Source organism: Alexandromys fortis, unplaced genomic scaffold, assembly GCF_014885135.2.
Source record: "Alexandromys fortis isolate MF-2015 unplaced genomic scaffold, M_Fortis_MF-2015_v1.1 scaffold_149, whole genome shotgun sequence".
In the NCBI taxonomy this organism is placed as follows: Eukaryota; Metazoa; Chordata; class Mammalia; order Rodentia; family Cricetidae; genus Alexandromys; species Alexandromys fortis.
The window spans coordinates 3522624-3535333 of record NW_026068025.1 but is presented as its reverse complement, the minus strand read 5'-3'; the positions used below and the strand labels follow the sequence as shown (position 1 = coordinate 3535333).

General features: G+C 35.1%; 1 protein-coding gene across 26 annotated transcripts in view; it reads left to right on the top strand.

Annotated features, from left to right (window-relative positions):
• Nucleotides 1–12710, top strand: part of Ncor1 (nuclear receptor corepressor 1) — a 164671-nt gene that overhangs the window by 54077 nt on the left and 97884 nt on the right. For 18 of the 26 annotated variants that reach the window (XM_050163639.1, XM_050163640.1, XM_050163643.1 and 15 more), the window contains exons 7-11: nt 4662–4718; nt 5366–5418; nt 5747–5773; nt 7726–7792; nt 10515–10687. In XM_050163639.1, the coding sequence (XP_050019596.1) occupies nt 4662–4718; nt 5366–5418; nt 5747–5773; nt 7726–7792; nt 10515–10687 (377 nt within the window). Of the gene's footprint in view, nt 1–4661; nt 4719–5365; nt 5419–5746; nt 5778–7725; nt 7793–10514; nt 10688–12710 lie in introns of those variants that run through there. The other 8 variants (XM_050163658.1, XM_050163655.1, XM_050163654.1 and 5 more) reach the window with 2 other exon arrangements.

Below are 12710 nucleotides of genomic sequence, written 5' to 3'. Positions count from 1 at the left end.
GGATGTGCAGAGGTGGAGTACCTCCTTAGCATGCACAGGACCCTAATTAGCTTACGTATCACAATAGAAAACTTAAAGAGAGGGAGGCAAGCCTAGCAATATTTATAAAGGCAGGAAATTAGGGAGTGTACCTGAAGAACTAATTCTAAATAAGTCAGGAGTACATGATGGTAATAGATTGAATCTATAAAAAGTGTCAAAAGTGGAAGAGCATTTAAAAAAAAATAAGGCATTCTGTGGTGTTAGGGTAATAAAATAGTATATTGGTATTCTGAGCCTTTTGTATGAATAATATGTTCTAAGGTAAATAATAATTATGAAATTCTATCCACACGAAAAAAGTAGGGGCTAGGGCGATGCTTCATTCTGTAAAGTACATGCTGTACAAGCTTGAGGATATGAGCTCAGTTTCCTAACATTCATATATAAAGCTGAGTTTGCCTTGCCTGTGATCATAACCTTGGGGAATTAGAGATGGGAGGATCCCTTGGTCTTGCATGCCAGCCAGCCTAGCCAAAGTAGTGAGTTCTGGGTTCAATGAGACACGGTGTTGTCCCTCCCATCACCATACCACCCTCAAAAAAAGTGCGATAAGGAACTGAAGAGGGTACAGTGCATCAGCTTCTGGTCTCTACATGCACCACACACACTACAAAGAAAAACAGGTGTGGTGGTTTGAAAGAAAATGGCCCCCAAAGGGAGTGGCATTATTAGGAAGTGTGGCTTTGTTGGAGTAGATATGACCTTGTTGGAAGAAGTGTGTCATTGTGAGAGTGGACTTTGAGGTTTCCTATGCTCAAGTTATTCCAGGAAGACATACTACTTCCTGTTGCCTGCAAGATGTAGGACTTCAGCTACTACTCCAGCACCATGTCTGCCTGCCTACCATCATGTTCCACCATGACGGTAATAGATTGAACCTCTGAACTGTAAGCGAGCCACTCCAACTAAATGTTATAAAAGAGCTGCTGTGGTCATGGTGTCTCTTCACAGCAATAGAAACTCCAATCAAGACAACAGGGAAGCTAAAAAATAATTTTAATTCCATTATTAAATAAACATATAAAAATAATCTTGAACTCATATATCTGTACATGGGTAGATAACTGAGAATCATGTAAAGTATGCTTCTGTGTGATAAATGTCAGATGCTGGTAAAAATATAGGCAATTAATATTTAATTGTCTGAGCTTAGAATGAGTACAGTTTATTGACTGGCCAGAATAGTAAATCTAATGAAATTGGAAGATAGTAAGATTTAAAAAAAAAAAATAAGTTCCACCTTATGTCATACCTAGCGGAAGAGTGTAGGTCAGAATAGACAAGTATGCCCTTTGTTTGAGAGGTTCTATGCTATATCTTAAGGGTTTTTTTTTTTTTTTTTTGGACAGGGATTTCTTTGTGTAACAGTTCTAGCTTTCCTTGAACTCACTTTATAGACCAGTCTGGCTTTGAACTCAGAGATCTGCCTCCCTCTGCCTTCCAAGAGCTGGGATTAAAGGCACGTTCCACCATGCCTGGCAAATCTTCTGGTTTTTAAGAAATACCCGTCAGAGCCACAAAATACTTTAATAAGCTGGTGACCTTTATGGTCAATTTGGAACCTCTATGATAATGTAAGAGATTAGAATTAATAGACAATGGGTTTTTTATATCTAAAAATTTAGTATTAGTTCATTTTAAAATAAAATGGATTCAGTGATACTTATTGATTACCTTTTTAAATAAACTGTTATATAAGTTAAACAATTACAAATTAATGAATGTTGTGATTCCCTAATGGGGCATGAAGACTGGAAAATATTAAGATCTGATAGAGAACTTAATTTGTGTTTAATTATATACATGTCTTCATTAGGTAGTTAAATTTCTTAATGCCCATCATCAGACTTGAAAATTCATTTTAGACCTTTTCTGTTTTGATCATTTCATTTTGGTTTCTTGTTCCTTCCACAAAGCAAAGACTAGCCAAACTTGATGTCTCAGTATGAGTCATGGCTTCTTATAGTGAAAAGTGTTTTTCATGGATGAAAAATGTTCTTGCCAGGTGGTGGTGGCTCATGCCTTTAATCCCAACACTCGGGAGGCAGAGGCAGGTGGATCTCTGTGAGTTCGAGACCAGCCTGGTCTACAAGAGCTAGTTCCAGAACAGGTAGGGCTATTACACAGAGAAACCCTGTCTCCAGAAACAAAACAAACAAACAAACAAAAAAAGAAAGAAAGAAAAATGTTTTTAACTCACTCTTAGTAAATTGTCAAGCCATGTTTTCTTAGTAGACCTTTCTACTAGGTGTTTTTTTTTTTTGTTGTTGTTGTTTTGAGTTGTTCTTGTGTAGCTCTAAAATAGGGACTTCTAGAGGGAATCTGAGGGAATCTTCTCTCTGGGCATCTCTGTCAGCTCTGCGCTTCTCAACATGCTGCCTTTTGTAAGACTTTCACTGCTTTTGTGACCTATTAAAGTGAGTAACTCTATCTGTCCTGATGCCACTGGCCAGAAGACATGAGATAATGACAGGAGCACTTTTTTTTTTTCCAGTTATTCCTGTATAGTGGCAGTCTAATTACTCTTGGGAATTATGCTCAGTGTGGCTGAAGTAGTTGAAACCATTATTACATATAAAAAGTCTCTATTTACAAAGTTGGTAGGAAGAAGAAAACTGCCTAAAAGGAGACCATTAAAGCTAGCTTTATGAGAGAAAAGCTGCCTTGGTTCATATTTGAACTCAGACTTAAGTTTGTTTTCTCTCTAAACTATTCTCCTAAACTATGTTTTTTTTTTTTTTTTAGACAGTTTGAGTTGCTTTATCTCTGTTCAGTTATATGTTCCCAAAGTATTTGTAGGTGCTCCAATGTCAGTAAAAATAAAAGAGACAATGGTTGTTAGTATGCAATGGAGAAGATTGTGGAAGTAGTTTATAGTCTGGCTGGCTCATTTGCCACAGCATATGGCATAGAAGAAAGGAAAAGTGTTAGGAATTACTCTGTGTGCCAACATCCTCCTGTCATGTTATTTTCCCGGAAATTGGGTGTTTCCCTCCCTTAGTCACACCATGTATGTTTAAAGAGTCTCTAAAGAGAATACATCCTGTTTCCTATATATTATCCTGGGCAGTTGCTTCCCTTCTCTCCTTTTGCTGAAGTTGAATTTTCTGTGCACATGACTGCTATATCTCATTCCTACAGTTTTTTTTTTTACTTTGTAACCCATCCTTCATACCTGTTTTCTATTATACAATTCTCCAAACAAAACCTTATTTCTTACTTTCTACAGAGTAGCCCAAACTTTACACTTGTTAAAATATATTATTTATTCTATGTGGTTACTTACACATACATATGGATGTACTGGGCTGACGGTAACTGTGGAATCAGTTCTCTCCTTGCATGTACTGGGAACAAATCTCATCTTTTGGCTTGTTCAGCAAATGCTTTTACCCACTGAGCCACTTCTCTGGCCCTGTCTGTGCCTAATCAGCAAACTCCTTTCTTGGTAGTATTCTACCAGAGGAGGCTTCCTGTGATCTATTAAGTGTCTTTTAGTACCTTTGCTCCCAGGTTATTTTGTTTGTCTAGTGTTTATCTGTCTTATATGTGGAGTACACCTATTCTCTAATATCTATGAGCCTTTCAAACCAATCTTTCTATACTGAAATTGCTTTTCTCCTCCTCCCCCATTGTTTTCTTAGTGTCTAGAAAGTGCTTGGCACATAGAACACATTCACTCGATATGTTTGAAGAATTACTTACATATCTAGACTTAGACTAAAAATTATATGAAAACGTGAGGTGTAGTATGATGCAAGGAATTGAACCCAGGGCCTAAGCTATGTAAGTATTTTTAATAACTGAACTACATACCCAGCCCAATGGGAGGGTTTTGTATTAAAAAAAAATTTCAGCCATATCCTTCAAAGGCTAAAAGCTTTACATTTATGTATTTATTTCATGTGAGTATTTGTGCCAGTGCATGTGTAACACATGGAGAGGACAGAGAATAACTTGATGAGTCAGTCCTCTCTTTGACCTTGTGGGTTCAGGATGGGACTCAGGTTGTCAGGCTTGATGGCAAGCATCTTAGCTAGCCACAAGCTACCTTGCTGCTCCAGTTAATTTGGTCTTAGCAAGGAAGATCCTGTTATAGGATATTTTTGTTTTGATTATTCTGCTTTTGAAAATGGCACGTTAAATATATGATTAAACTTTTATTTTACTGCAAATAATGCTTGGAATAAAACTAGGTATTTTTCTATTCTTCAGTTATTACTTAGGTTTCTTGGAACTAGAAAGTAAGCTTATTATATGCTTCTTTTTGTACTTTATGCTTTTAAATATTTACTAACAGCAACATAAATTAAATATTTGATATACTTTGGTATATTTCCAATTTGAATTTTATTTCTTCTCTCTATATTCCCAATATTTTATTAACTTCCTAATTGTTTGTGTTACTCTCACTACAGATATTAGATTCTGACTAGATATTTGATTAAATTTTAATGAGAGAAACTTATGAAAATTGAAATTAGAGGATGCCAACGCCATGTCTAGCATGCTTATTCAGTTGCAGACTAGTCTTAGATAAGTATTTTCAAATAGGCAATTGTATTTCTTTGGGTTAATATAATTTTTAATTATCAATACAATAATGTTTTTCTCCATAGAAAAAAGCAGAAGAAGCTCATAAAATTTTTGAAGGTCTTGGCCCAAAAGTTGAACTGGTAAGAAATTTCTGTTTTAATTTCTAATGTCATTATTTTCCTTGGGCTAAAATGTTCTATCCATTTATTTTTGGATAAAAATTATATAGCCTATGCCGGGCGATGGTGGCGCACGCCTTTACGGGAGGCAGAGGCAGGCCGATCTCTGTGAGTTCGAGACCAGCCTGGTCTACAGAGCTAGTTCCAGGACAGGCTCCAAAGCCATATATATATATATAGCCTGGCAGAAAGTTTGTTATAATCCTAAGATAATTGTGAGTAAACTTAGTTACTTTTACCTTAGCATTATCCTGAGCATGTTTTGCCTGAACAGCCATTTCATGCCATCAGGTAGTAGGAGGAAGAAGTAATTCAAGAAAATAGAGAGAGCTTATCGAACATATTGTTAGGATAAGGATAGTGTGTAATTTCTTTTTGCCTTTGAAATTAAAATTATGATGAGGCTTACTTATAAAATACAGTAGGTTTGCATATTTCCTTAGTGGAGTAGGAAAGCAGAAGGAGATGGGGTTACAGGGAAACCTGACATCTGCAGGTTTTGGTAGGATATTGCAGTATAGCCCATTTAGGTAGTCTCACAATAAAATATTATTTTGTTACTATAAGAAAGTGCAACACTCTACACATGAATGTCATTTATTTTATAGCCACTCTATAACCAGCCATCAGATACCAAGGTGTACCATGAGAACATCAAGACGTAAGTATTTACCATCTTTGGAATTCAATTTAAGAACATATATTCTATAAAGAAATCATTTTTGTTATCTGCGGACATTATTATAATAGTGTAGGTGTGTTTTAGATTTGTGTAATTTGCTGTTGTTTTACTATATGTTATCTTCCTCTGGTTTTTTGGGGGTTGGGGTAACAGATTTGAGTTTCCGAGGCCAAAAAATAAAATAAATTATTGCATAAACTAGCTGGTTTTATAATCTGCTAGTATAAAAAAAAAGGTGGATACTTAACATTGAAATGGCTTACCTTGAGGCTTGAATTCTTTGCCTCCTGTTTTGTGTTTTTTTCAGTGGAGTACCTGCAAGGCGCATGATGAAGTAAGATAATGAAGCTTTTTCATTTAAGACTAGTGATGACACCGTCCCCCACCAAGCCACATCTGCCATTGCAAAGTAGAAGTGCCACGGATCATTTTATCATTATTCAAAACCCTATTCTAGGGAAATCCCTTCCATGACTCTTGCTAATGACGGTATTTGTAGACCCTTCTGCCATTTAATGTCCTGGTGCCTTGGAAGGCTCAGTCCCCTCATGTGGGTGAGGAGGCTGTTCCAGAATGTAGTTTGCTTTGCCTTGCTCATCCTACTACCAGGCTTTTATGGATGCAGATCTTGGAATAAGAAAATAAGTGAAAAGTAAACTTAATTTCTTGATCTGATTGAAGTAAGAGAAGCTAGATAGGTTTTTTTTTTTAATTGTTGTTAATTATCATACTTTTAGAGCATTTTAGGTGAATTATTATTAAGTTGGTAAAAAAAATGTGATATTTCTATTTATATGCATTTAAAAGTGTATCCAGAACATTATAATTATTTACTATTATAGTTGCAAATGAGCACATCATTATTTATATTTTTTCTTTTAATATCTGAGAGTGTACAGTAATTGACTACTTTGCAGAACTGGTGGCAAATATGTTTGCATGGTAGTGTGCATGACAACTATTACAATTGGAGTAATTTTAACTTCTGTTAAGTAATGGTTCATAATAAAGTCATCTATTTAAGAATTTTTCTGTGAGATATTGCCATGGTCTTGAGAACCTTTAGGAGATTAGGCTAAACTCATACTACTGAGCTGTTTAAATGTTTTTAAAAGGAGGATAACAGTTAAAATGTAGTTGGCTACATTTAGTGACTTCCCCACAAAACTTCAGTTTGTCTTTTGTCTTCTCTCCTTCAATGTAAGCTGGAAAGCTGCACTGTTTTTTATTTATTTTATGTTATTTACATTGCCTATGTTAGACTGTGTTGAGATGAGTACTTACTAGCTGACTTCACTTAAATTCTTAGTAGACATTTAAAGTTTTATTTACTGATTGATATTTATTTTTGAGTAGCATATAATTGCAACCAGAGTAAATTGATACATAGCAATGGTCCACTGTATGTTACTTTTGAAGTTCTCAGATACACACATCTGCGTAAATCATTCAGTAGCTATTCTTTCACCACTAACATTTGCTTTGTATGAAATAGCAAATGTGATTTTTAATAATTCTTTTCATCTCTTGACTGCTTTGTCATTAACCTAGCTACTGATTGTCTATGATTATTTGAGTGGAGCCAGTGTCATTGTTATTCTTGAGTGACACATAATCCAAAAATTTATTTCTATTTTCATTGGCTTTGTATTTATGTCTGAATAATCAGCATGGAGTTATTTCTGTAAGTAGGTGGGATATAAATATTTATATATTTGAACCTGCATGACATTGTTTTAAAAGGTTACAGTGCTTCCACGTTAAAAAGTGACACTGTTATTAAGACATGTGAGAAATGTTCCGTCTTGTCAGATTGCCCTTTGTTGCTCCTAGACTGTTGTGTCATGTCTGTGGGAGAGATGTTCTGTTCTGAGTAGCAGTCACATCTTTCTAAATGTGCTGGTGTATATTCTCCTAGGAGGGAAGTACCTGCAAAAGGTTTCTTTTCTCTTTTATTTTCCTTATCAAAGTATACGAAGATGTTTTATCATCAGAATTTTTAAGAATTAGTTATCCCTTAACTATAATTTGAAAATAATATATGTGTCAAAATTAGTTGCATGAATTAAAAGTTAACTGTATTATCTTGTTATAGAATGGCAGGAATTTTAGACCTGATTGCAAAAATTATGCAGTTTTATTTTGCAGGGTGAAAAAGCTTAAGATTAACTCTGATTGCACCATAAGTTCTTAAGTGGGTTGCCTGTCTCCAATGTCTGCAGAAAGTGAACACAGCTTAAGTTGTGCTTTTTCTTAATGTTCTGCAACCATATTTTTCTCTTCTAGAAACCAGGTGATGAGGAAAAAACTCATTTTATTTTTTAAAAGAAGAAATCATGCAAGAAAACAAAGGGTGAGGTCCTATCCTTGTTAACTGAAATTTGTACAGCTTTCCCATTCATGTCATTTAGGCTTTCACTTTCCCATTAATAATCGATCCTCGATTATATTGAGAACAAATGCTGATTTAGAGAGTAACTGTATGTGTGACTTAAATATGAGTCTAATCCTAGTAACATTGTAATACCACATTTAACATCATTATCAAATTAATTTCATTAGTCATTTATGTAATATTTTTATTCATCAAAATGGTGAGTAGTCAAAAAAAGGGGTGCTAATAAGTAGAACATCTGCTTTCAGTCTGTTAGGACTCAAACACATATTGGTAAGTTAATGGTCATACTGATGAGACATTGCTCTCTGGCCTTAGGAAAAACTAACTGGTCAGTGTCTTCAGATTGAATAGTTTCTCATTTAATTATACAGTTTGCTGTCTAAAAGTTTTATGGTTATAAACATAAAAATTAAGTTTCAAAGAATATCCTTATTTTTGTAATATGTTCATACTAATTTTACAGATACAATTTAAATTCAGATTTTTAATAAAATGAAATTCTTTGAACCTGTTTTTGAAATGAACTTTACCATATATTTAATGACCTGACAGCTTAACAAATTGTAAAGCTCAATTTATTTGCTGTAACACTTTTGTAATTTGTATTTGCCAGTGTTATCCTTTATATACTATCTTAAATAACTGGTATTGAATGTTTTTCTTCCCAAAAACCTATAAATATTAAGTGAGAAACCAGCTTTTTTCTTCAGTCATTTTATTGTAATTCTAGTATTTGCTAAATTCGTCCTCTGGTTGTGTAATCACTGGAGCATAAACTTTTTCATGCTTTGGAAGAATTGTATTTTATGTGTTTACTGATTTGTGTATGTTCCACATATTATTCCAGAAAAGCAAGTAAGATTGCCATACTGTTTGACTCTTAGGAAGCAGATATGTCAGCAGGCAGGTTCAGTATTGTGATTATAATGTGATCTCATACATAAAGCAAGAGTGTAAAGTCAGATGCCTAAAGTAGATGTGATTCAGGGAGGGCCACTAACCAGGAAAGCCAATATTCTGCAAACTTATACAAGCAGAGGGAAGAGATTCAGCGAAATAGCTAATGGGACAGGTTCAGAACTGAGTATAGGGTGAGTGAGCTGGGAAGGGTGGGGGTGATAAGGGACACTGGGATCCAGCGACACAGTGTTCAGAGGCCATCTATAAGACTTTGTATGAAATTCAGAGGGCACTTCTTTTTAAGTTTTTAAACTGAGGTGGTATAAAGTTCAGGTTTGTATTTTAAGAATTTACATCTGGGGTTGCAAATGTAACTTAGTGGTAGAGTGTTTGCTTAACAAGAATTGAAGCCCTGGATTGGATCCCTGGCACCAAATAAACTGTTTGGTATCACATGCCTGTAATTCGCACTTGAGAGGTTGAAGCAGGGAGATCAGAAGTTCAAATCATGCTCTGTTACAAAGTGGATTTGAGACCAGCCTGAGATATGGGAAAGCCTATATCAAACAACAACAAAAGAATTTGCATCTGGCTGCAACACTGGGAATGCATGGAAAGATCTGAACACTTACCTAGCATGGACCAGGTCCTGGCTTCCATCTTCTCTGCTTTGGAAAGTAACAGAAATTGTGTGGCCCACATTTACTAGATGATCGCTTCACTGTGGATGATGACAGTGTTGACTTACTTTACTTATGGTGTTGGGACTAGAAAGAGAAAATATGTGAAGTGCACAAAAGGCACATGGGTGTTGGAAGGAATGATGAGGGAATGGTGTGAGGAAATAGTCTTCTGTCCGGTCACTCTTAGGTGACTAAAGTTAGCGGTGTTCCTAAGGTCCTTCTCACTGTCCTCTTTCCGGGTATCAGATATTTACATAGTTCTATGCCCGTAATGGAAAATGGAATTGTAATTCACTTGCTTAGCCAAAAGCACTAATTCTTGATTTCATGTTTCTTAACCAGATTTCTTCTTATGATGATGAATAGCTAGTTTTAGCCTTTTCTATTCTAGCAGAGAATATATTAGTAAATAAAATGAAAAAAAAAAGTGAAAAATCACACCCTCCAATGATAGAGAAGCTGTTAAATGTGCATGTTTTCTCTGACAGTTTAGATAGGTACCAAACAATGCTGAACAGTTGCATTTAAGATCTATTCGAGCAACGGTTCTCAATCTGTGGGTTACAATTCCTTTGGAGGTTTAACAAGCAGACCGTGGGAAAACACAGATATTTACAATACAATTCATAACATTAGCAAAATTATGGTTATGAAATAGCAATGAAAATAATTTTATGGTTGGGAATCAACACAACATGAGGAACTGTATTAAAGGTTCACAGCATTAGGAAGGCTGAGAACCACTGGGTTAGACTAGATGCTATGTTTCTGATTTTCCTTTCTTTTTGACAATGGAGGCATGTTATCAGGACAATCAAAATAGAAGGTTAGACACTACCAGTGGTTGTCAATGAGCTTGTTAATTTGTGTAGTGATAATTAGTGAAAAGTGCAGGGAAAGTACACCTTGTGTTTTCATGTAAGGAAAGTGTTCCATTTCTCCTGTCAGACCAAGAACAAATTGTCATTCTTGGCTTTGTCATACAAGCCAAATGTACTTCCGTTTTCATCTTAAGAAATGGAATATATTTTAAAGGCTTACCAAATCATAGAGTTCAGTTTAATTGTTATTAATTTGCTACGGGTGTTTAATAGGAACAAAAAATCTGCCAGCGTTATGATCAGCTCATGGAGGCATGGGAGAAAAAGGTGGACAGAATAGAAAATAATCCCCGGAGGAAAGCAAAAGAAAGCAAAACAAGGGAATACTATGAGAAGCAGTTTCCAGAAATTCGAAAACAAAGAGAACAGCAAGAAAGATTTCAACGGTATGTAGTTTGGTGTTTAGTAATTCTAATTTTTCACCTTTACATCATAAAGAAGTTTTGGATTTTTGAGGCAGGGTTTCTCTGTGCAATCCTGGCTCTTTTGGCTGGCATCGAACTCAGACATCTGTATCTGCTTTGTAAGTGCTAGATTTAAAAGGTGTGTACCACCATTGCCTGGCAAGAATTTTTAATGTTGAACTTAAGTTTTTAAAATTACACTAATTTTTTTATTGAGTGCATGTGGGAAGCTCATGTCCCATAGTAACACTGATGTGAAAGTCCGAGGGCAAATGGTAGCAGTCAGTTCTTTGCTCCTATCAAATAGGATTGGCCTCAGGTCATCAGATCTGGTGACAAACCCATGAACTATTTTGCTGTCTCTTAGGTAGAATTAAAAACTTCCTTATGAACCAGTTAGGATTATTTTTTAGTGAATTTAATACTGTTTTTTAATATTTAATTTTCATGTTAAATCTAAGTAAATATTTTGAAAATTCCTTTCATTCTATTTATTTATTTTTGCATGTGAGTGTTTTATCTGCATGCATGTTTATGTACCACATGCACAACTGGTGCCTGTGGAGGCTAGAATTGGAATCCCTGGAACTAGAGTTACAGACAGCTGAAGCTACCATGTAGGTTTTGGTAATTGACCCGAGCTATCACTGGCCCAAATCTTTAATTCAAAAAAGTACTTTTTTTTTTTTCCAAAATGACAGTTAACAAGAACAGAACTGAATGTTCCTTGATAATCATAAACATAATGAAACAGATTGAAGTTGATTATTAATCAAAAAATTCTATGGGGCTAATGAGAGACCTTTGTGGTTAAGCGTATTTGCTATTCTGGCAGAGGACCTAGATTTGGTTACATGGGGTCTGATGCCTTCTTCTGGCATTTATTGTTACCAGTCATGTATGGTACAACAACATACATGTAGTGAGACACGTAAAATGAAAAATGAGATAAAAAAGATCATTGTTTGAAGATAGTTTCTCTGTGTTTTCCTGGCTGTCCTGGAACTTGCTCTGTTTACTAGGCTGGCTTCAGACTCAGAGATCCACCTGCCTCTGCCTCCTGAGTAATGGAATTAAAGGTGTGCGCCTCTACCACTGCCATACTTAAGATATATAAAAAAAGTATGTATATGCATATATCTGAATATATATACACATACCTGTATATATTATAATAATGTCAAAAATTACCTACTAAACTTTCCCCAAATTGTTTTTATAATATCAAAAATTAATATATACACACATATATAAATTATTTAGTGAAATGGAATCTTTTTATGTAGCTCTGGCTGGCTTGAAACTTGCTGTGGAGATCTGTTTGTCTTCAATCTTCCAGAGATCCATCTGCCTTTATCTCCCAAGTGCTGGGATTAAAGATGTTCATTACCATGTACCACACTTTTTTTTTTTTTTTTACTTTAAGAGAATAGGTGTAAAACAACATCACTAATTCCCACAAAAGGTACAAATAGGTATTTTGCAAACATATTAAAAGTTGACTTTCTCTCTTCACTGTTTTTCCTTACATTTTAGAAATGTTCAGTGTATTTTTCCAAGCTTGCTTTTCTATACTTTAGAATTCAGACAAAAGATAGACATGACATTGCAGGGAGAATTTCTCTTTGTTTTGGCAGCTGCTCCCAAATAACCATCTAGAGATTTATAAACTTGGCCGAGAGCTCAGGCTTTTTACTAGCTAACTCTTACATTTTAAATTAACCATATTTCTTATCTATCCTCTGCCATGTGACAGTACCTTATTTTGGTATGGCACATTCATCCTATTTCTGTGTTTCCTTTAGACTCCTAAGACTCTTTTCCAGCATTCTCTCTGCCCCCCAAAATCCTGTCTAGCCATTGGCCAATCAGCTATTTATTAACAATTAGAGCAATACATATTTCAGTGTACAAATACTGTTTTACAGCATGATATCAATAAGGTTTTTTTTTGTTTTATTTATTTATTTTGGTTTTGGTTTTGGATTTTCAAGACAGGGTTTCT